This window comes from Haliotis rubra, unplaced genomic scaffold (genome assembly GCF_003918875.1).
Source record: "Haliotis rubra isolate DU_JTF1 unplaced genomic scaffold, ASM391887v1 Scf361, whole genome shotgun sequence".
Classification (NCBI taxonomy): Eukaryota; Metazoa; Mollusca; class Gastropoda; order Lepetellida; family Haliotidae; genus Haliotis; species Haliotis rubra.
The window spans coordinates 362448-388530 of record NW_025767037.1 but is presented as its reverse complement, the minus strand read 5'-3'; the positions used below and the strand labels follow the sequence as shown (position 1 = coordinate 388530).

Below are 26083 nucleotides of genomic sequence, written 5' to 3'. Positions count from 1 at the left end.
AATACCTATATGGGTATGTACTACCTACATGTAGATCACCACCAATACCAATATGGGTATGTACTACCTACAGATGACCATGTAGATCACCACCAATACCTATATGGGTATGTACTACCTACATGTAGATCACCACCAATACCTATATGGGTATGTACTACCTACATGTAGATCACCACCAATACCTATATGGGTATGTACTACCTACATGTAGATGACCACCAATACCTATATGGGTATGTACTACCTACAGATGACCATGCAGATCACCACCAATACCTATATGGGTATGTACTCAGTGTTCACGAAATAGTTTGTAGTCCTGCAGGACATGGGTCCTGTGACTCTCAGAAATCTGTCTGACCCACTGAAAATTCACAGGACCCAAATTAAATACACAACAACAATATCTGAGCGCAGTAAATGGTAAATATTAGCAACAAAATTAAAAGATAACCACCCTCCATAACAATACACTTTAGTGCACATTAAATTTACAATGTACTGTTTCATTTATCAAATGGCAATCTCAATAATAGTTCATGATTTTAGCAAATGTCTGTTCTTCATCCACGAAATCCGAACAGTAATCGCTGTCTTCATCGGGATCGATGGCTTTGTTGAAGACAGCGATCTCCTCTTCAATGTCTGACTCTTCTTCCTCCTCCTGCTCCTCAGCATCTCAATAATAGTTCATGATTTTAGCAAATGTCTGTTCTTCATCCACGAAATCCGAACAGTAATCGCTGTCTTCATCGGGATCGATGGCTTTGTTGAAGACAGCGATCTCCTCTTCAATGTCTGACTCTTCTTCCTCCTCCTGCTCCTCAGCATCTTCCACATCTTTCTCCTCCACTACACAGATGACTTCAGATGTCTTGACAGCTGATTGGTTGTGCTTGCCTCTGTTGTAGTTAAGAGACCTAGCCCGTGTAGGTGTTACCTGAATTTAGATAAGCATTCAGTCAACCCAAACACGAACTCAAATACAGTACCAGACAAAAATGTTGACAAATTGAACAAGATATACGTACCAACCACCTGTCAATGGCCTTCTCAGGATCAAAGTCTGTAATTGAGGGGGCTTGTAGCTTCACAGTCATCAGAGTGTTGAGTGTCGATGATCTCATCCTACATCTCCTGCTGGTCTTGATCAGCTTCATCTGCGAGAAGGAAGTCTCACATGAAACTGATGGAAGCAGCAGGTCCATCAAGACCAGGAGTTCAGGAAACTGCTCTGCATGCTGTCGGTGAATATCAGCCCACTTCTGATGTGGGAGGTTTGATCCAAATCTAAAACAAATGTAATGGAATAAGACGACCACAATCTTAGCAATTAAAGTCACTTTCAAACGAGCCTTATTATGTTGTACTTCATTCTATATGTCTTTATCAGTATTTTAAGGTATCAATTCAAATGACAATATGCTTTTCCTAAACTCTCTTTGGAGTACACAATATAGCTAACAGTTAGACACCCAGTATGCTTACAAAATGTTTCCATAGACACAACTTTCTGAGAAGAGGAATTGCTTACGTTCAACATCTGTTCAATATACTTACCTTTTGTAAAGTATTTTCTTCATCAGTCTCCATTCTTGATCAACAACGTCCTTTGTTATTCCAGCCTTGGTTAGAGTGTTGCTGAATTGCCGGAATATGACACAGATATCACTGTCACCAAACTCTGAAATTGATCATTTTCATTTTAAATTTGATGTGTTTCATAAGATAGATCATTACTTTTTAAGTTTGATTTGATCATTTGCGGCGGGGGATTATGTCACCTTAGTGACAATGCTTGTTGTGAGTATATTCCATTATCAAATTTATCTTGCCTTGCGAATCTTCAACGGATGGCCATGACCGCAGACAAGCAATCTTTGTGGCAGCAAATATATCCGCTGATTCAGAGTGCTGCATGGCGAACCTCTCCTCTATGGCCTTCATAGTCTTGTCTACTAAAACAGACTTGTAGGTCATGGCTGGACAGCTACCTTTCAACTTCACATCCTGATACGTTCCTTGTTCCAAAACTTTGTGAAGATCCTTGCACTGGCTGAAATGCAAACATAATGAATCATGATACAGATGCCTTATGATTGAACTGTACAAAGAAAATTTTACTTAATATCCTTTAAGTTCTTTGTTTAATTGACAGAATAAAAAACAGCTTAATATGAAAATAATATATAGGTAGAAATAATGAAATTGGGCCACTAAAGTAATTCAGCAGGTTATATGTTATGAACAAATTATAAAAGTACCTTTCTTTGCAATCTTGAAGCATCTCCGTAGTAGCCTCAGTCCAAAGTAGGACATCAGAGAGAGTAGCATTGTTCCTCTGTAGTTGCAGTGAGAGTTTCTGGAGGGGCACAAGGAGATTCTGAAAAATGTAATGTTAATTAATGCACCCAATGATGCAACGATTTCTTGAAATATTAACTTTGTATGCAGTTTGATGTATTGTGGAAATGCAATGTTTCACAATTATTTGAATAAAAACATATATTTAAAACAAAATCATACCTGAAGGAAGAGCGTGAAAGCTACCAGATGTCTGTCCAGGACCATCTTCGCTAAGCCTTCAGCCTTAGCATTGCCGTGACTAGCTGTTGACAGGTGGGCCTCCAATGCAGGATATGACCGGAAAAATGCAGTCAAGCCACGTGAGAGGTGGGGCAGCCATCTGGTACCAGTCACTTTAGGAGGAAGAAGTCCATTAATACCTAAGGACTTCATGGTGTGGACAAGTCCTGTCTTCTGCTTTGGTTTCAGGTAGAAGTAATGAAGACCTATGAGTAAAGTCATGCACTTATCATAGAGTGCTGCCTTCCTGAACACATCCCTGAAGGCCAACTCGAGTCGGTGGCATAGGCAGTGAACAGAAACCATCTCTGGAAAGTCCTCTTTTAGACGTGTTGCCAGACCTGTTTTGGAACCAATCATGTTCGATGCACCATCACTTCCCATTCCAACTAGCTTATCTGAAATACACATTGTGTACAAATGATTGCTTGAAAACTATATAGGCATCACTTGGAGCAAGGTTATTGTTATATGTAACTACTAAATTGTCTATCAAATTTGAAACTGAAAAGGTACAAACAAAGTGAAGCTAAAAATATTCCAAAAAGTTCCATAACATTTGAAAATAAATTTTGGAAAGTTGTAATTTGACATCCCTCTCAATAGCTTAATTATATCTTTCAACATTGAGTCCATTTTCTGTTACTGGTTATATCCACAGTGGTCTCTTATTTTATTAAGTCGAATATAATTGTATGCATGTTAGGTGAAAATAATTATTATTTTCAGTGATATAAAAAAAAGATGTAATATGGTATTATGTGCTGTTGGGATACAGTTCATAAAGATGATAGCTTTTAATTACCTTTTGCAAAGCTGTGTAGGCCAGTAGACTCCAAGATGTTTGTGACATAAAAGTACAAATCCGATGAACATGTGCTTCTTGGACTTCCTATATTGAGAAAATTCTCTGTGACAACACCTTTGTGACATGATCTGACATACATGGACTCTTGTTCATCGCCACTTATGTCTGTGCTCCCATCCATTATGAAGGAAAAAAAAGGTGCATGTTCCAAGTTGTTAATGACTTCATCATGTTGTGTAGCAGCTATAGCCTGAATAAAATTCAAAGCTGCCCTATCATTAAGGTATGTGTCTCCAACTTCTAAAGATTTAACTTTGTCCAGTTCGCACAACCATTTAAAATCGGAAAGGGGTCTATTTTTCACTGCAACAGCATGTGCATTTCTAAATAGAAAAGTCATTTTTGTTTTGTCAGCACTTTTTAATTTCTGTAGAGCTCTCCCTGCCTTTGAAAACGCTATTTCATCACTGGAACTAGTCTCGGCTTTGAATAATTCAACTGAACGAATGTGAATTCTACTCAGTTCGTGATCGGTCACAGTCGATTTCTTGAAGTTTCTTGACCCAGAAATAAAATTCTGATCAGAACTAGGCCTAGCTGAATTCTTGCTTGCATTATAGTTAACACAAATGTTGCAAGTCATTTTACCATCGGCAAATGTTAGCCAACTTCTCCCGTTTTGCCATGACGGATTGAACGAACGGTCCGGTCGTTCATAACTCGACCGTTTCTCTGATGATTTAAGTTCATCAGTAGGTAGACGCTTCTTTGCAGGGGCCTTTGAAGGCCTAGCACCATCATAATATTTGAGAAAATTCAACATGTCCCTTCTATTTATGTAGTGACACGTCGTGAATCGCAGTTACGGAAAACCGCCATTCTTGTTGTGACAGTATCTAACCTAAACTTTCCGTATCGTGGAACCTGATTGGTTGTTGAAAAGAAGCTGTCGTGAAAACAGCCAATCGGATTGCACGATACATTAAACAGTACATAACCTTGCTAGCTGACCTTGATCGATCGATAAAAATAGCATCAAACGTGTTCCACTTAATATTCCATGAAAAACAACAAAAGCCGTCATGTTTTATTTTATTTATTGATGAAAACATATTAATGCAAGACATTTCATTGATGTAATATCCTGTCGGACACAAGGACCGACAGTTCTACAATATGCATCGGACCATTGTAACTTCCATCGGAAATGTCCGACGGACCGATGCTTTTCGTGAACACTGTGTACTACCAACAGATGACCATGTAGATGACCACCAATACCTATGAGGGTATGTACTACCTACAGATGACCATGTAGATGACCACCAATACCTATATGGGTATGTACTACCTACAGATGACCATGTAGATCACCACCAATACCTTTGTGGGTATGTACTACCTACATGTAGATCACCACCAATACCTATATGGGTATGTACTACCTACATATGACCATGTAGATCACCACCAATACCTATATGGGTATGTACTACCTACATGTAGATCACCACCAATACCTATATGGGTATGTACTATCTACAGATGACCATGTAGATCACCACCAATACCTATGTGGGTATGTACTACCTACAGATGACCATGTAGATGACCACCAATACCTATATGGGTATGTACTACCTACAGATGACCATGTAGATGACCACCAATACCTATATGGGTATGTACTACCTACAGATGACCATGTAGATGACCACCAATACCTATATAGGTATGTACTACAGTCCGTTTGAGTCAGAAACGGAGCGATGAATTGCAAATTTGATCATTGTACAACATTGCCACATAAATATAAATAGTACACATGTTTATCATTTACTAATACCCAACAGCTTTCTTATATTTGAAAATTTTCCGGACTCCACCAAAAAAGTTGTTTTAAAAACTATCATCATTGAAAATGCAAAAGTTTTTATCTGTCGCGGCGGGGTGAAACCACAGAAACGGAACAGCCACTATCTCGTCGTGCACGGGATACACATGCCTGATGAAAAATGAAGTTGAATGCTGACGTGAAACAGTTGATGATTACAGTGTACGATTTTTCCGTGCTGAAGCCGAAAGGGGCAAACCATTTCATGCCATTAATAAATTCCGTAAGCGGGCAGCAAAAGCTTTAGGAGTATCAGCAAGGGTACTGACAAATGTTCTGGAACACAAACATTGTGAGGGTGATGCTTGAAGCAGGTAGGGTCGTGTCAAAATCACACAAATTAAAACATTTGGACAACTTTCAAAAGAACCTTGTAAGGCAGTCTCTCAACAAGCTCTATTCTGAAAACAAATACATATCGCTGAAAATTTTTAAAAAGCAGTTGAAGCAAGAACACAACTGCAGAGTATCAAAGTACACACTCTGGCGACTCTTACACTCTTCGGGTATCGTTATAAGAAAATTTCGGGAGAGAATAGGTCAGTACTCTGTGAACGCCCTGATATCGTTCGCTTGAGAAATAATTTTCTCAGGGTTATAAAGAAGAAGTGCGAGGAAGGTTTCGAGCCAGTGTACTTGGACGAGACCTGGTCAATGCCTCGCACACTGCCAGCAGTCAGTGGGTACCCGATGGGGGTGATAAGGAGTCACGTAGAAAGCTGCCTCTAGGGAAAGGAGAGAGACTAATCATTCTCCATGCTGGTTGCTCCAGCAAAGGCTTTCTCCCAGGCTGCGACTTGGTATTCAGGGCACAGTCCACAGATAACAGAGACTACCATTCGAAGATGAATGGTGCGGTTTTCCTCGATTGGGTTAAAAACAAGTTGGTACCAGCTCTACCAGAGAAGTCTTTTATCGTAATGGACAATGCGCCATACCACAGCGTGCAGGACCCCGACAGTAAAGCCCCGACATCGAACAGTCGAAAAGGTGATTTGATATCATGGCTCGACTAATTTCAGATCGCACGGCCTTCAAAGGCAACGAAGCCTCAGCTATATGAGATCATAAAAACCCACAAAGGTGAACCTTTCTACAAAGTTGACAGTGACATAAAATTTAAGGGTCACGATATTCTGCAACTTCCACCCTATCACTGTGACCTTAACCCCATTGAAATGATATAGGGGAATTGTCAAAGGAGATGTTGCCAGATCAAACGCAACTTTTAGATTACCTGACGTAGAGGTTTTGGTATAAGGAATCCCTTAACAAAATCACGACTGAAACTTGGCAAAACTGTGTCAACGAGGTAGCTAACGTCATTGAACAAGGTTACTGGTCTCGGGATGGCTTACAACAGGCAACTGTGGCACCACTTGTCATCCCTTTAAGTCGTGATTATGACACTACGACAGACGAGGAACCGACAGGTCTCCCGGAATAGATTTTGAGATGTCCCCCGCCATGACTGGCTGTTCCGTTTCTGCGGTTTCACCCCGCCGCGACAGCTAACAACTTTTGCGTTTTCAATGATGATAGTTTCCTAAAGAACTTTTTTGGTGGAGTCCGGAAAATTTTCAAATATAAGAAAGCTGTTGGGTATTAGTAAATGATAAACATGTGTACTATTTATATTTATGTGGCAATTTTGTACAGTGATCAAATTTGCAATTCATCGGTCCGTTTCTGACTCAAACGGACTGTGCTAACAGTAGGGAAAATGATATGGTTCAGGGACTGTGAGACAGACCAACAGATGACCATGTAGCTGACGACCATTAGCCGGACTGGTGCAGCAGACTGAAGGTGTATGCCCTCCAATACAACTGTGAATTACAACATGATTGATTATTTTTGGGGTAAAACAAGTAGTATCAAGTTGTAGTTATGATCTAACTACAATCCCCCACATAATAAGACCAACATGTACCATAGTAAAAGAACATTGTTACTTGAAAAGGACTGAGCTGTGCATACACACTATACCCAACCTTAGTGGCCACAAAAAGGAACTACTAGACACATCTTGAGGCTGCCATGACTGATACCAATAACAATGATACAATAGTGGTGAACTTGGAAAGTAGTATGTTGCCACAAAGGCCCCGTGTGCTGGGCATATCCATAATGTCTGCAGGGGAAATAAGTCTAAACTGGAAATGGAGGAAGATTTAATGGACCTATGGTATACCCTTTCCGTATCTTATTCAAGACGAGCTCTGATGTGGTTACAGGATCTTTGTATGTAGAGCATAGATTTTTACATGTTTTGGCAAGGGGCAGTACTGGATTCCACTAGTGGTGGTCTGATTAATTGAAATAATCGAAGATTGGTTGCAGTGACTAAACAACCAAGCAATCGATCATGTTTTCTCATAATCGAACACAAACAATTTTGGAACACTTGTTTGCATGAACAAAATTTTGACATGGTTGGTTTTGTCTGTTACATTTCATAAGCACTACTAGCGCGTTCTAAGTCATGATTGAAATTATTTTGAGTCCAGGTAATTTATGTTCCTAACATATCAGTCATCCTGTAAAGGTGTAAAGTTTGCAGATGCATTGTGTGTAATTTGCCAAAAACAAACAGAAAGAACGACATGTTTTTTCTTTACGTTTTGTGCATTAAGAAACATAACCAGGAAAATTTGATAAATGACGCTAACCAATTATTTTCGATGATTGATTGTAATGAACCAATCATCAATTATGATATTTTAACCAGTTCCCAACACTAGATTGCATTGTGGAAACCTGACTTGAGGTTGTTAGCTGAATATTGAATATTGTGAAGTAGTCACTGTATCTTGTAGAAGCTGTCACACATCTCACAGTTGTGACTTCGGTGGCTTCTTGTAGTGTGTTCATAAATGCACGAACCGACCTAAAGGCTATGCGCACTTGTTTTCATTAAAGTTATTGTATAGTGCACAGCCATTGTAGAAATGGATAGGTCTACCTGTTGAGTCAACTTGGGACTTGTTCTCATTGAGGCTGCCTGTGGACCTCTTGTACATGTCGTGATGAAAGCCTTCTGTATTGTTACGGGCCTGTAACTGCTCACTCAAGGGCAAAAAATCTGCACTGTGTTCAGACAAGAAACACAGTTCACAGGTATTTACATAGTGCCCAGCAATGATGCTGAAGTATACACAAAGAAAAAAGTTAAGCACCCCCTGATAGTTTTGATGAATTTTCCCCCCATTATTTGAAATAGTGATACAAAGTATAATTATGGGAAGAGTCGAGTTTGCGCGAGAAGATATAACCAGTAATGCATGACAATCGTGCTCGTGTTACTTGTGGCATGCACGTGCAACATGCTACCCTTGAGGATCACACAAAGCAGTATGGCCCAACTGTATTTGTGGGTATCTAACATTGGCTGAAACGGCTATTCAAGCATATTCATTGAACATGGCACGGAGACGATTGTCAGTCGACACTAGGAATCAGATTATTGGTATGAATACCGCAGGAATGTCCTTTAAGGCGATTGGATGAAATCTGGGCTACCATTACATCGTTGTTAGACGTTTAGTCCAGAAACATGCGCGCAGACTGGAAGTGCAATGGACTGTCCAAGGTCTGGAAGACCTCCTGTCACTACACGCGTGAAGACAGACAACTGATACATAATAGTACACTGATTACTTCCTCCACTAATTTCGTCGACGAAAATGCATCTGATTCCGAAATTTTTCCAAAGAAACTCATTTGTTTTTGACATGCCATGTTGGATGCTAGACCCGATTCAATGACGTTTCGTCCTACTTCATTTTCGCACAATCTATAGATTTTTGTTGTTATTGTCTATTATTGTTCAAATGAATTGTAAATATTCTAATGGTATATGTTACTGCCTTGCATGCGATAATACCGGCACAATGTATGCGCAGTTCTCAGTAACAAAGTGAGATTTTAGTTTAGTGTAAATGTATTTGAAGACGAGTAAGAAATAACTGAGCGAAGCCTGATGCGCAAAATGTCTGGTCTGACTGGATATAAATAGGAACAGTGTAGTTTTTAGCAAATCGAAAAATAATGATGCATATCGTTGCATGGCAACGTAAGGGATGCCCACTGCCGGGGTTTCCTCATCATCATGTGTCAAATCGCGTTTCGCAAAAGAACTCTTTGACGACAAGTATTGATCTGAAATAGATTTCCATTTGCACTATACACATGGAAATTAAATGCAGGGATAGAAATGTATTTTTTTCCAAGGGTGCCTTAGGGCACCCAATGTAAAATTCAGGTGTGCCCTAACACATTGAAGTGTGCCAAGGATCATGATGACACTGTAATAAAGATTTATCAATATAAACAATACAGAAAATGACTTTGATGTTCTTTTTATCCCCAGAACGTGTTTTGCGGGGGGGATTAAAATGGACTCCGTCCGTCCGTTCGTCCGTGCACATTTGTCTTTTCCGGAGCAGAACTCTAAAACTGTTCAATATTTCTTCACCAAACTTGGCACATAGATAGATCTGGTGGAGTACTGGTGCCTTTTGGTAGTTTTGGAATTCCGTGGCAACAAGTTTTGACTTAGCCTGAAATTGGTGGTAGTACACTTTTCGAGCTGAACTCTAAAACCGTTCACTATTTCTTCACCAAACTTGGCACATAGATTGGTCTGGTGGTGTACTGGTGCCTTTTGGTAGTTTTGGAATTCTGAATAAAATATTTTTGGCTTTTTCGTGGCAACAAGTTTGACTTAGACTGAAATTTGTGGTTGTGCTCTTTTCTGGAGCTGAACTCTAAAGCCGTTCACTATTTCTTCACCAAACTTGGTACATAGATAGATCTGGTGGTGTACTGGTGCCTTTTGGTAGTTTTGGATTTCTGAATAAAATATTTTTGGCATTTCCATGGCAACAAGTTTGACATAGACTGAAATTGGTGATAGTGCTCCTTTCTGGAGCAGAACTTTAAAAACCTTTCAATCCCCTCCTTCCACTTTTCTATGTACACACCTAAATATTTGACATAATCATAACTCGTAGACATAATCATGAAGAGTAATTTTTCCTTATCCTGACTCATGATCTTTGCTTATCTCCCTTTTCCTTCCGAATGGTAGTGGAACACTTTAATCCCTTGAAGTTCCCGAAGCGGACGTACAATACTCACCCACGAGTTACCTCCCTTTGCCCTTTCCCACGTGCAAACCAGTCATGTGACGCGCCTTACTTGTCACTCTCTCCCTTTTCGCCCACACGGATGGTTGGGCGAGCACTGAGTCCCGTATACGGCAATCTATTATTTATATTTAGGCCTATTCTTCTAAATTAAGCTGTGTATGGTTTTGGTTATAATTACGATGTAATATTTGTACAAATTTGTTGGAATTTATTGACTTTGAGTCGTGTTTTCATCGTGTTGTAACTTTGTTTACAATTCATGAAATCTTGTTGTGTGTGTAAACACAGATTGTCGCTGGCTGATGCTCACCCCCAATGTCCATCGTGTACAGATCCATGTTCATCCACCTTACGTTGTAGCTACTGTGTTGATTTAACTGAATTACAATTTAATCAATATCTGTCTTATGTTTATAGACGTGCCATGGATCGGGTGAAAAAGACATCTCTAGTCACATGTGATAAATCTGGAGATCAGGCCAAAAACCGTATGTTGCTTGCTGCTGATGTTCATAATAGTGATATGTCTAGTACATTACAGAGCCAGTCTGCGGCAAAGGGGGCTAAGAAAAGGTCGTCATCCTCGCATACGTCGTCCCAGTCTAAGAAGAAGATGGTGTCCTCTTCTACTACGCAGAGAAAGTCTACGAGTACTAGATCTGAGGGCAAACTACACCTGCTACCGCTGCTACGCAGAAATCTTTCAACGATGAGATCGTACCGCCGCATGAGAAAGACGTGTTTGACGACCCCCCTATACTTCTACCTGAGGTATCGATGACATCTATGACGCAGTCGATGTCAACTACTACTAGATCATCACCTATGTATGTCACAGCAGGCCAGCTGTCCGACATAAGACCTTTTACTTCGAGGGCAGAAGTTGAGGCAAGGAAAACAGCATCGCAGCCGACACAATAAATACAGAACTTCGACCCGGGGGGGCAGTTCACCAACAAGATGATGGCTATGATGGAGCAGAGATTCCAGCAAGAATCAAGGAAGACACAGTCTGCCGACATCGTGCGCAAACCACTGGCCTGCGCGAATCTACACACATCAGAGCTACAACTGCAGTTGACGTTGGCAAACACACTCCTCCGTGAAGGGCTCCACAATCAGACGACTCCATCATACTACAAGATGATACGCAGTCCACGTTCGCGAACCCTCAAGAAGCCTGCCTCTACGCCTAGCCGATCCAAGAGACGTTCGCAAAGGGAACGCTCCCACGACAGACGTTCGCACAGGGAGGAATCATCAGCTGCAGGTTCGCGAACCCAGGATGAAGGCAGAGATGAGCCTGCATGTCGTGAGTTTGTCTGTTGCAATTGAGATGTATAATTTTGGAGTTTGTTACAGGGGCAGTCAGCTTTACGGGCGCTAATAAGAAGACGACTACCTCGCATATGAAGGCAACTGCAGCTATGGGGAAGTCGGTGCGTCCTAAGAAGTCGTCCCAGCATAGATCTTTCAGCGAAGACATTCTACCCCTTGACGAGATAGACGTCTTCGATGATCCGCCAATACTTCTACCTGAAGTACCGATGAGGGTGACGATTTCTTCAACATCTATGACTAGATCTTCACCTGCGACGATCATAACTTGCCAGATATCTGATGATCTACCTCCAGCATCTCAACGCAGTGAACCAGGGGTACTCAAGACTTCAGCGTTTGCGAACGCTACGTCTTCAGACAACCTAGAACTTCGACCCTGACGAGTTTATGACGCAGTTCACCAACCAGATGATGTCCATGATGGAGCGGAGGTTCGCGGAAGAAGCACATGCTCGGCGAAGCTTCTTAGCTGGAGGAAGATACAGGCCTCAGTCAACCCTCTACGCAGACATCGGCAGTGAGAGATAACGTTCGCGAACGTACACCTCTGCGAACGTTCACTCAACAATCTACTTCTGTGAACCCGCAGTCATCTGCAGAGAGATCGTCAGACTCCAGACGCAGCAGAGCAACGAGTTTAGACGTCATCATCTTCAAGTCGCTACCAGATCATAGAGGTTCGCGAAGCTCACACCACAGAGCATCGCATGAGCATAGATCATCCTACAGTGGCAGCCTGCAGAGCAGACGTTCGCGAAAGCACGGCTCTCATTATTCGAAGTCACGAAGAAACGAATCGGCGGTAGAAGGTTCGCGAAGGCACAGCTCTCCTTACAAGGGTTCGCGAATGTACAGCTCTCACTACAAGGGTTTGCAAAAGGATGATGAGTCATCTAGAGGTTCGCAAACTCATCTTTCCCAAGATAAGGTTCGCAAAGAGGGGAATCATCTGAGAAGGGTTCGCTAAAGGACAGCACACGGGGGAATGCAGATTCACAGGCAGATGAACAGCGCAGTATCAGCTCTATTCAACAACCACTACAGGAGCAACAAGAAGACCTTGTGTTTCCTGATCTAGAGATACAGCTGGATAGCTAATGGCCTGAATCTGCAGTCACCATTTTAAGATACAGACGACATCCTCTCCTATCAGATGCATGATGACAAACAAACGCAGACATCTACAGGGTTCGCGAACTCTCAGATCTACAGGCAGATATCAGCAAGCAGACATTTACAAGGTTCGCGAACTCTCAGATCTACAAGACATCTACAGGGTCCGCGAATCCAAGGTTTAACAACCTTAGGTCAACAGGCAGAATGTTTACGTCAACTCAACAAAAAAGATCTACAACATGTGCGATCTCTACAGTTTGCAGCCTGCTCAACTCTACAAACGGTATGAACCTTACACCTATATAGGTTCAGGTTTAAACGACAACCTACTTGATGAAAGAATCCCTTCATCTACACGGATGCGGAGATATATACCGGGTAGCAGATGGCCTGCGGAAGTTGTCGTTCACTCACTCACTCCAACCCATCTGAGACGTACTGCATATATGCTGATGACTGTGACTTCAAGATGATATCACCTATCAAGCTGATATATCAAGTTTTGCAGATGTAAGTCTCGACAGCCTACTTCGTCATGCTGGCTTATATTATCTACAGTGGGAAGAGGTGATTTATATCACTGAACAAGAATTTACGCCTGGATCAACCCTTAGAGGTACGCACACTTTTAATCAACCAAGACTGGTGACGTCACGCTCGGAAGCTGATTGGTCCACGTCAGACGACGCCTCCCACTGACAGAGCAAGCAGAAGAAAGTTTACTGACTTGTAAACAAAGACGCGGTACGGGGGATTACTTCATCGACAGCCATGTAAACAGTATACAACTACGGTCTGTTATCATCAGGGGAATCTGATAGATGTCTACCCTTCACAGCAGCATGAACAAGATTTATTTTGGAAGTTGTTGCTGAGGAAAGTCGGCATGAATGCCTGTCCCCGGCGAGGCTACACTGCACCCAGCTGTGCTATAAATAGACAATGCTTCGAAGTATGCTGATCAGCACAGATTGCCTCTGTATAGAGGGGAAGAAAGTTGTATCATCACTGCAATCAGAGGTTAGCACTTCCGATGGAAGATCCTACGGTTTGGAATATTGGCGGCTTTATGATTATTATTCATACGAATAATCAAGACTATCCGCACCGACTGATAACATCGAGGTCTATGCAGTGTCGGGTATCCGGACGACGGCATGCAGTTTTCTTCAAAGTGCCAATCAACTTTAACAGCAGCTGAACCTCACAACTAGGATGGCTAATTAACCTGATAAAGTTGCAGTTAGAATCAACAAGATCTTCTATTGCTGGGAATCATCACAACAGAGAACGTATTGTGATCCCAGAAGATCGTTGGGTTAAGATACAAGCCATGATACCACAAGCAGTCATCTCTCTGTTTACACTACGATCATGGCAAGTTCTACTGGGTCTACTAACCTCAGCACAAGACTTAACCCGTACAGGAAGATTACAACTGAGGCCGTTGCATCGATTCCTGACAAAACATCTAGACAGCGTCGATCCCATCTCGCTACCAGACAACCTCAAGAGGTATCTACTCTGGTGGACTACCAGAGTGACCGAACCTCCTAGTACATCCGCACCCCAAGCAAGCACATGGGAACCCAGCAGTGTTCCAGTTACACGTATGGACCGTATCAAAGCATGCTTGACGAAGAGAGGATACTCTGCCAGAGCAGCCAAGCAGTATCGCTTGCGCTACGCAGATCAACTCACAGTCTATACGACGACAAGTGGCTGAAGTTTGAACCTTATGCAAGGCGGAAGAACTTCACTGCGATAAAAGCGACTCATCCTCAAGTGGCGGAATACCTGTGTCATCTGAGACAGACGAAACACCTTAAAGGTTCGACATTATCTACATACCTCGCTGCCATCAGTTCAGTGATCACCATGATAGCAGGCATAAAACTGACAAAAGTTCCAGAGCTACTAGAAACAGCAAAGGAAGTTTAGAGCTCCTGAACGTGACGCCTACGAACCTTTACATCAACACTGGACTTCAGCCGAACTAGATTCGACGCAGCGAAATGAGGCAGTACATCTAAGACTTAGATGGGACCTCATCACCAGTGATGCCTACGAACTTTACATCAACAACTTTCGAGTTGCTGACACAAAAGACTCTGTTCCTGCTAGCGTTAGCCAGAGCAGCAAGAATATCAGAGATACATACGCTGGACTTCAGCCGAACTAGATTCGACGCAGGGCGAAATGAGGCAGTACATCTAAGACTTAGATGGGACTTCATCGCCAAGAACCAACTACCTGGCCAACCAGATAGACAGTTCCAGGTACCAGCGCTATCTACAATCCTCGGCCCAGAGGATGTAGAAGATTTATCCTTGTGTCCAGTCAGAGCTCGGAAGATATATCTTCAAAGGACTAAGACAAGGAGGCAAAAAGTTCAAGCGCCTATTCATCCCGTTATCTACAGAGACGATTACAGAGGTCTCGAGAATGATATCGTTTTGGATGAAAGCCGTCATACTGAGAGCCTATAAAGCAGCAGGACTAGAACCTCCTAGAGCTTCCAACCCACACGAAGTTAGAGCACTGGCGTCAACACTAGCTCTACATGGAAATTGCTCTATACCGACAATAATACAGGACATATCTAAAGACAGCTGTTGAATCCAGTGGCTTGACCCACCACCTATTTCCGACGGATTCTATAAGCAAAGATCATGAGTCAGGATAAGGAAAAATATGTAATTTTTTAAGTAAAACTGATATTTTATACTTATCCTGACTCATGACGAACAAGCCCTCCCAGCTTCCCCGTTGAAGACACTTGAGATTTCACAGCAGATCCAAGTGCATGGGCAGAAAATCAGGAGAGAGTGACAAGTAAGGCGCGTCACATGACTGATTTGGCGAGGAAAGGGCAAAGGGAGGTAACTCGTGGGTGAGTATTGTACGTCTGCTTCGGGAACTTCAAGGGATTAAAGTGTTCCACTACCATTCGGAAGGAAAAGGGAGATAAGCAAAGATCATGAGTCAGGATAAGTATAAAATATCAATTTTACTTAAAAAATTACATTTTTGCCATTGCGGGGGATATTGATGACTTTGTCTTCTTGTTAATTTAACACTGTCACATAAAGCTTTTGTACTCTACAGGGATTGTTAATTTTGCATCAAGAAAGCTTTAGTTACTCACTGACTTGACTCTTCAACATCAATACTAGAGCTATTACTTAAGCTGACAGTTCTAGCCTAGGGCCATAAGCAGGGGTCCATCTCCTTGGACCTTTACCCCCTCCTCATCCATCTTGCTATAGCCCCTCTGGGGTTGTAGTCTGCAAGTGGGGTCTGGCACTGGGCAACTGTCATGAGTTGAGAGAGGGTGGAGGGCTTCAACCTGGATCTCAAGTCTGTTTTCACTCTGCTCATCATGGAGAACCCTCTCTCCCACTCAGCAGAGGACACAGCTAGAACAAGAGATATCTGTACAAGGGACAGTATGTTACTGTACCTCTTGTACACTTTGTTTTGTCTCATCACTTTAGACCAAAGATCTATGTAGGAAATGTCTAGAGTTCTCTTGAAGAGATCTGAGGCCTCCATGAGAACATCTGGCATTTCAGTGAGGCATGACTCCTTGGATATATCATTTTTCATGAGGTATTCTGTGAAGTGGTTTGTGATTTGTTTTACTTCTTCCTTCCCAAAAGGAGCAAACCCATCTTTATTCTGTGGCCAACTTACAGGAGTGAAGATGTGGAAGGCCTCCATCATACCACTATTGCCTTTAAACTCTGCAATCCTACCATACAAGGCTTCAGCTGTGTTTTTGGTTAGTGTTTTGAACTCTGTCTTGACTTTTTTTTATGACAGTAGCTTCAGTGGAACAGCCCCTCTTTTTCTTTTCAAGTTGTACAGTCTTGTATTTACCATCAACTACCTCCTCATTGAGAAAATCTACAGCCATCTTATCCACATCAGTGTCTGTCATCTTGGCACAGGCAGCATGCATCCTGACTGGGAAATGAGATCAATGGAGGTGTCATTGTCCTGAAAACATCTGATAACATGGCACACGCAGCAAAGTAAAACAGCATCATGTGCATGAATAGGACAAACTCTAGTGACTTCAAACGAACTAATATGTGCCTTGCTTTGCCTCCGGAGTCACCTCTGTTGGTCATGCTCACTTTATTACAGTGTGTGTAGATTTTTATATAGTCAGTGTTCAGTGCCATCAAGGACAGATCTTTCCTAGCATTCTTCATGGCCAGCTCCAATCTGTGTGTGATACATGGAATATGTACCACATGCGGGACATCATTTTGCCGCCACCCCTCCTTTTCTGCCCATCATTACTGGTGCTCCATCTGACGTAAAAGAGACAACTTTGTCTTTCCAGTTAGGAAAATCTCCAATCTCTGTCAAAGCTTTGTCAATAGCTTCATATATCCCTGTTGCATCTGCTTTTTCTAACCCCCAAACACACAAGAACTTTGTAACTGGTTTACATTCAACCTGCTCAATGTATCTCAAATATATTATTTCCTCTTCAGTCACTGAACTGTCAGTACTACCATCACACAAAATTGTAAAGCAGCCCCCTTTCACATCATTCATAATTGTGTCTGTAATGTCTTGTGCAATAAACTTCACAAATGTTCTTGCCTGTTTATCGCTACAATAGTTTTTCATAAGATCTACATCAAAATTCACGGTCTGAAGTCTCAAAAGTTCAACAAACTCTGTAAAGGGCATTTCACGTTGTGCGAGGTGGAAAGCTGTTACAAATACAGTCAAATCCCGATGAGTCGAATCGCTGGGAACCAAGTAATGCATTTGACTTATCGATGTATTCGAGACATAGGTATGTCTATGAGGGTAGAAAAAAACTTGATCCAGTCCTAATTCCTCCACCTAAGCATTTCTTTACCTAATGATTTCCCTATCACTAATAGGGGCACCTTATCAGTTCCAGTCTGATTAGCACAGACAGCGATTTCCGTAAAATCACTAATCTGCCTTTTGAACTCACCCGTCAACGGCGGAAAGGTGTGAGGCGCGCTGGTTTGTTAATTGGATCAGTTTGCTACACCAATCAACTTCTCATTGACTGACTTCGGCTTATGTATACAAGATTGCTGTTGTTTGAATCTCATGGGACCAAATTTCCTTCTCGAGTCATCGTGTGTATTTATGAGACGAATGCGTGTAACCGGTATTCAAATGATGACAACTATAACAGGGAATGGTCGGGCCCGACAGGTACTTCGAGTTATGCATAATATTCGAGACGCCATCGGGATTTGACTGTAGTTTGCTTAATTTTGCTGTCTCTCTTTCATTAAGATGTATCATCCCCTTTTCAATTTCTGACTGGCCTGGTTTAATTTCTGAAGCATACTCACGAGTTACCTCCCTTCCTGGCTGAACGGAGCGAGCTACGCCACCTCAACCCATGTGCCTCAATCTCTCTTTCTTCCTGAGTGAGCTGAACGTGAGAGCACCTGTCTCCCCTGCACACTATATCCTTTATTTATATTTAGTTTGTTACCTCTTATATTCATCTATAGAGGTGTAACTAGTATCCTTATTCAACATGCATTGATAATTATTCGTGTTTCTGCTGCTTGATTCACGGTTCACCGTGTTTGCTCAGCAGTTTGCGTTAATAAAAATCTGCACTGTTTGTAAATTACGTTACTCTGCTACCGATCCGCATTTAAGATGCCCTAGTTGCATATCTCCATGCTCTATTGTTTCACGCTGTAAATTATGTATTAATTTGTCTAATTCTGCCTTTGATAAATATTTATATTCCGTCTTGTGACAGGACGTTCCTTCATCACAATCTAAGACTAGAAGAGCTTCCACGTCGTCTCAACGTACGCTCCGAACCCCCAGGTCTACAGCTTCGTCAAAAGGGAAATCCACGAAGGCTACTAAAAAACTTTGCTTCTGATATTCAGAATTATGTTTATATGATGATGACATTCCGATTATCATTCTAGATGTACGTCATAAGAAGTGACCAGTATCGGCTACCGTCACTTCAGCGCAGATCAACATGCAACCAGAGATGCCTACGCTGACGTCGGAGATTATAACTGAGGGTCCCGTCACTATCACAGAGAGACACCCTCAACGCCAGCGCAGACCATCCCAGACGACCTGGTCAACCGTCTATGAGACTGATGGACGACCGTTATGGTTTACAGAGGCCCCAGAGCCACGGGCCCAGAGAGCAACCCATAATAAGTCATACAGGGCCCCAGAGCCCGCCTTGGCCGTGAGCTCCAGAGCCCACAAATGTTCGCCGCCTCGGGCAACCAAGCCGTGAAGAACACTCTCGCTAAGGAAGTCCCAGGCCACCTCCGCTGGCGAGCTACAGCCTCACTAGTTGGCGAGGGACATCGGCGGGGAAGGAGCGGTTCGCCGAGCCCACACCCTGTAGAACACAGAGGTCGTTCGCGAAGCAAGCGCTCATATATTGAGATGCGAGGGACATCGTGGAGAAGGAGCGCTTCGCCGAGCCCACACCCTGTAGAACACAGAGGTCGTTCGCGAAGCAAGCGCTCATATATTGATCGGACTCTAGACGCCGGCTAAGGAAGTCCCAGGCGCCTCGCTGAAGAGCTAGAGCCTCACCAGTTCTTGCGAGACATCGCGGAGAAGGAGCGCGACGAGCCAACACCTGTAGTACACAGAGGTCGTTTTATAAGCAAGTGCTCATATATTGATCTGACTCTGACTCGATACTTTTCGCTGAAGATGCGCGAGGCTAAGTGGCTCCAAGTCTACTTCACCCAGAAGATCTAGAAGGATGCCGAGATCTTCGCGAAGTCCTGCGCGTCACGAGGAAGTCTCCCTCTAAGGTCTCCATATACTAGCCACTCGTCATATATAGCCACTCGTCCAGTCCGTTCAAGACATCACATGAGTTGTCTATCAACTGTATGCCATATGCGTCTACAAGCCTCACAGCGAAGACAATTGCACAGGCTATTTACAACACAGAACGTCGCTGTATTAATTTATCAACAGATGAAGAGCCTAATTAAGGATCTTCAAGCCGACTACCTACATCAAGGGCATCAACGACGTTTCGTAGATCTTCACAGGAATCAACATTTCGTATAGATTGCTAGGTATGCAATCCCGATCACTGATACGATTATCTACATGCGTGACCATTACGCAGATCTGCAGACAATTCAATAACGAAATTGAACTGCAGCCTTGTTACAGCGAGTTAAACTCATAATCGTCAACAATTTCCTGAGAAGAAATATATACAACAAGTTCAGCTTTAACAGTCTACAAGCTGACAACTTGCTAGTTTTATTGAACCTTATATAAGGAAGTCGGAATTATCTTCAAGACTGAAGTTACTTTCACGACAGCCTGGTAAATAACCTACCCAGCATTAATATTACAGAGCGAGGTATTTCGCGCCGGATGTTTGGCGCGTTTACCATTAACCCTCGAAACACGTGGTCACTCGGGTAACTTTGGGAAGCTACGGTGAAGACCGACGAGTGTACGGCACTATATTATACAAGGTTCCTTTTCCTGCTACACCGGTGACATCACAGCTCGGGTACTCTACAGAATCAAAATGCCTTGTTCTGATTGGACCGAGATGGACAACGCCCCACATGAGGTCGATCATAGTTCACAGTTCAAGACATAGGTTGCAAGTGACAACAATATATCAGTGAACGAGCAAGCCTCCTTACAGTCCAGCTAATCTGAACCTTCATGATTGGGCTGCCTTCTTGAGGTTAGAGACCTCCCCTGTCAAGTAAGGACGAGGGCACGGCAGTCAGGCGATTTTTTACATAAAGTTCAACGATGGCAGTCACCCCTGGTTGTGCACCTACATCGTCAAGGACTTCGCAGCGAATTTCCCTAGACGACGGGATACAAATGGATCCAAATCCATAGCGTCTCAGACTACAGTTGAATTCATCATCAAGCTACTAACACAACTAGATGGTTAGTAAACCTACTTAAGTTGGACCTAGAACCTTCGCAAGATCTGCTATTCTAGGTTTTTCATTTGTAAAGGCGCAGAATCGTATTATTGTACCGGAGGACCATGGATCAAGATCCAACAGTCATTCCACAAGCCTTACTATCTCCGCTACCACTACGACAGTGACAGAGCCTGTTGGGGTTACGCACTTCAGCTCAAGACATGACAGGCAGAGGCAGACTACAATTACATCCGTTACAAGTCATCAGCAATTCGCATCTAGACGAATCTCTACCGTTCAATTTACCGGTTCAGGTCAAACCTCATCTACTATGGTGGACCAAGAGATCGAATGTTTGAATAGGCGCCTCAAGTTAATAGAGCTGGAATCGATAACACTTCTCTCACGTAGATGTGTCACTACAAGGTTAGATTTATCTTGCCAACAGGACGGCATCAGGGCTATGAGCAATCAAGAGAGCAAACTACACATAAATCTGCTAGAGATGCAAGCAGTAATAAACGCCTTAATGCACTGGAGCAACTTACTACAGTATACCCAGTGGATGATTCACACAGTCAATTCGACAGTGGCGTTTATGTGAACAAACTAAGCTCAACCAGGTCCCTCGAACCTATCGACTCTATGTTTTCAATTGTTCGATTTAATCGACAATCTCAACATACATGTCAGAGCATATCACATTCCAGGAGCAAAGAATGATAGCAGACGCTCTCTCTCGCCACACATACCATCACGACAGAATGAATGCTCCATACAGAGATATTCACTCAAATTATCAAGGAAATAGGAACTACACTAATAGACCTATTTGCCACTCGATTCGACAAACAACTGACAACATTCGTATCGCCAGTTCCAGACCCACTAGCTTTGGCAACAGCCGCACTAAGCATATCTTGGAAGGACTCAACGCGTACGCTTTTCCGCCACCAGCGTTAATCTCACAAGTTTACACAAAATCAATCAAGCACAGATCCTCCATCTGAATTTGGTCGCGGCCTACTGACCAGCGAGAACGTGGTTTCCAACTCTTATTAAAGAAATCGGACAACCAATACTTCATCTTACAGAGTGCTCGAATCTGTTAATACATCCGCACACCAAACAAGCGCACGGAAAGCCAGATATATTCCAACTTCACGTATGGATTGTATCAAGGTGTGTCTGAATAACAAGTTATTCAGCCAGAGCGCAAAGCAGTCTAGCTTGCCCTGCGTAACTCAACTGGCAACTTATACGATGACAAATGGCACAGTTTGTCAATTATGCTGCAAAGGAAGGATTTACAGCTAGATATGTTACTCATCCTCAAGTGGCTGACTACTTATATTATCTACGTCAGACTAAGATTTTATAAGGCTCAACTTGTCCACCTATCTTGCAGCAATAGCTCTGTCATAACTGAGAACGGCGTCAAGTTAACCTAAACCCAGTTACTTTGCTACGAGCTTTCCGATTGGAGGATTAAACGGAAGTTTCACGCCCAACTTGGGATCTGAATATAGTGCTCCAACACCTCACAAGTGAGGTTTATGATCACGCTTTGATGATATACTTGGACCCCATGATACGATGAATCTATCATGATGGCCAGTAAGAGCACTGAAAATATATCTCCACCGAGCCAAACAGGAGGAAAAATTCAAGAGATTTATTTCCTCTATCAACAAGCTACACAGACTGAAGTCTCACGTTACTACTATCTCCTTTTGGATCAGAACTGTCATACTCGTGCCTACAAGACTGCAGGACTCGACCCTCCAAGAGCTTCTAATCCTCATGATATTAGGCTGCTAACATCTACACTTGCTCTACACAAGTGCTATTGAAATACCATAAGGAGGGTTATTTTTGGAGATCCGATATGGTGTTTTGCCTACCACTATCTGAGAGAGATATCACCACCGAGGACGTCTCTCAGGTATCCACCAATTCGGTCCCATGGTCCTCGCAGACAACAGTTGACAGTTCCTCGGAGAAGATAAGTCAATCTTACAGATTTCTACTTATCTTAAAACAGTACTAAATAGCTATATGCTATATATATTTTGCTTAAGTTCTTTTATTATCTTAAGCTCAGTACTATGGTTATTATATCATACAATATATAAGCTAACAACTCTAATGGAGTTTGTTATTATATATTTAGCTTAAGTGAATCATATCTTAAGCTCAGTACTATGGTTACATTATAATGTATTAGCTATCAAACTCTACGGAGTTTTTGCTATTATATATGTAGCTTAAGTTTATTCATATCTTAAGCTCAGTACTATGTTATATCATATAAGTATATTAGCTAACAAACTCTAAAGAGTTTTTTGCTATTATATATTTAGCTTAAGTTTCATCATATCTTAAGCATTATGGTTACATTATAACATGTATTAGCTAACAAACTCTACGGAGTTTTTGCTATTATATATGTAGCTTAAGTTTATTCATATCTTAAAGCTCAGTACTATGTTTATATCATATAAGTATATTAGCTAACAAACTCTAAAGAGTTTTTTGCTATTATATATTTAGCTTAAGTTTCATCATATCTTAAGCATTATGGTTACATTATAAAATGTAATAGCTAACAAACTCTACGGAGTTTTTGGCTATGTAGGTAGCTTAAGTTAATTATATCTTAAGCACAGTACTATACTCATATCATAAAATATATTAGCTAACAAACTCTACGAAGTTTTGCTATTATATATATAGCTTAATTTTTTTCATATCTTAAGCTTAGTACTATGTTTACTTCATAAAGTATATTAGCTAATAAACTCTAAGGAGTTTTTGCTATAATATATATTTAGCTTAAGTTTCATCATATCTTAAGCTCAGTACTATGTTTATATCATAAAAGTATTTTAGTTAATCAGTTTTATCCCCGCATGTAATTCGGGTATATAGTCGTCGCCTCGTCCGCCTGTCCATCCATCCATCCGTAATCAATTTGTTTCCGGAGCATAACTCAAAGACTGTTCGATATTTTTCAACAAAAATTGGTAGATATGTCAAACATAACCTAAGGTGGTGCCTTTTGCTATTTACAGATTATTGTCATTTTTATTTTTCTCGGTTTCCATGGAAACGTTTTGGACTTAGTCTTAAAGAGGGGTGGGCTTTGTTTCCGGAGCATAACTCAAGAACCGTTCAATATTTTTCAACAAAACTTGGTAGATATATCAAACAGAACCTTAAGTGGTGCCTTTTGCTAGTTGCAGATTTTTGGCATTTTTATTTTTCCCGGTTTCCATGGAAACAATTCGTACTTAGTCCCAAAAGGAGGGGTGGGTTTCGTTTCCGGAGCACAACTCGAAAACTTCTTAATATTTTTCAGCAAAACTTGGCAGATATGTAGCACAAGGCACTATTCGACAACCTGGTCTTTGTGTGCGCACAGTTTCATGAAAGAGATGGTTTGGACAAACACATCACTATGAACAAAGTCAAACTTGTTGCCATGGAAACAGGAAACAAATTCATTCTTTGTCCCATTCCATGGCAGCAAGTTTGAATTTTACTTTATTCATGGCGGGGTAGCCTAGTGGTTAAAGCATTTGCTTGTCACACGGAATTAGATTCCCCACATTTCTGGTGTCCACCGCCATGATATTGCTGGAATATTGCTATCCCACTCACCCACTCACCCACCCACTCACTGTTCATAGTGTTGTGTCTGTCACAACCAAACTATCTCGAAAGAGCACTAAGTATTCTTTCATGAAACTGTGTACCAACAAAAAACAAGTTGTCAACTGCTGCCTTTTAGAGTCATGGCATTTAGAAGTGATACATCTCATCTCCTTTATTTTGATGGACACGACGTTTCAGAGTATATTCTTACTCCTTCATCCTGCTATTATTTGTAGAATTTGTATTTTCGCCATTGACTTTGATATTGATGTGTACCTGATGTAGAAGTATATACAAAGTTACGATTCCCAATTCCATGTTATTGTTTTGATAGCTTAATAACTACTCTTGTATACAGACTGACATGTTAGTCAGAAATTCTATCAAGTTGGAGTTTGAATAACTGCCAGATGATTTGTTCTTTCAAATTTGTGGGGGCCAGGGGTATTTGTCATCTTTTGATGACTCTTGTTTCAATATGAACTCAGTTAGAACAAGAGATGTTAGAAATAGTGAAGTCTATACACTCCTCTTGACATTGACATCAGAGAGATATTAAATTGATGCTTAAAATCTCTAAGCACATTTATAATGACAATAAAACAGTTTTGCGTAATCATGATACGTAGATCTGCAGTTTGGCGCCGATATTGTTTTGTAGTTATTTCTTCTAATGTAAATAGTGTTTTAATCATTACATGTTATTGTAGTCGTGTGCAGATAACGATTTATAGTTGTTTACATTGGTGTAAATGTTTAGTTGCATCTTTACAATTTCTTGAAGTAGTTCAATGTTATGTTGGCCGTATCCTTAATTACAACTTTGTAAACATAAATGTTACTATACCTCAATTCTTTATATTAGCGATGTCAGTAAGCACGTTACGATGTAAATAATCAAGAGTTATGTCCCTTTGTGCAAAACCAATGCTAATCAAACCTTCGTGGTTTACATAAACAGCCGAAACTTTCTGACTGTAAATTTCGGTATATGGACCAATCAGAACCCTTCATAGTAACAACATCCGGCCATGAATGCGCATGCTCAGTACCTGTGTTTTTGTCGCCATTGTTGGGTACAAAAGTAATCGTAAATTAGTCCATTCCATCGACTGCTGTACTTGAAGAATTCGTCCATGCTGCTTCAAGAATCAATCCAAGATGCCTCCGACAAGAAGAACACGGCAATCAAGATGTTCTAGTACAGTCACAAGTTCAGATTCTGCCGAAGCTAGTGGAACCAACACCAAGCAAGACAATGACCCAACAATGGCGCCTCGAGATCAAAGACCGTATTCTCAGTTTCCGAGAAGTTGGTCAACCAGCCGTATATCAACGCATCAACGTACATCAAAGACGTGCTGGGTAAACCAGTGTGCCAGACGGATTGACTAGGCATCAATACCAGTCATTCTATATGGATAACTTGAACTTGGTTTTGAGAGGAGGTGGTGTACCCAGCAGCAACAACGAAGTACCGTCAAGTGTCCCCAACGAAGGAAACACTACTACGCCGTCGATGGGCGATATGATGGCCATGGTCTCGTCATTACAAGCTTTGGTACAGTCGCTACAAGAACAGCTTCAACAGCCA

General features: G+C 41.7%; 2 protein-coding genes across 2 annotated transcripts; both read right to left on the bottom strand.

Annotated features, from left to right (window-relative positions):
- Positions 1-302: 302 nt before the first annotated feature.
- LOC124285508 lies at positions 303-1188 on the bottom strand. Its single transcript, XM_046721750.1, has 2 exons — positions 1035-1188; positions 303-943 (listed from the first exon to the last, which is right to left on the bottom strand). Exons 1-2 carry the CDS (start codon positions 1161-1163, stop codon positions 683-685), a joined length of 390 nt encoding a protein of 129 aa, XP_046577706.1. The 5' UTR covers positions 1164-1188; the 3' UTR covers positions 303-682.
- Positions 1189-1210: 22 nt separating this feature from the next.
- On the bottom strand, positions 1211-4212 carry LOC124285513 (zinc finger protein 862-like). The gene is made up of 6 exons (XM_046721753.1): positions 3395-4212; positions 2530-2987; positions 2268-2386; positions 1839-2059; positions 1564-1687; positions 1211-1268 (listed from the first exon to the last, which is right to left on the bottom strand). Exons 1-6 carry the CDS (start codon positions 4038-4040, stop codon positions 1211-1213), a joined length of 1626 nt encoding a protein of 541 aa, XP_046577709.1. The 5' UTR covers positions 4041-4212.
- Positions 4213-26083: the final 21871 nt, after the last annotated feature.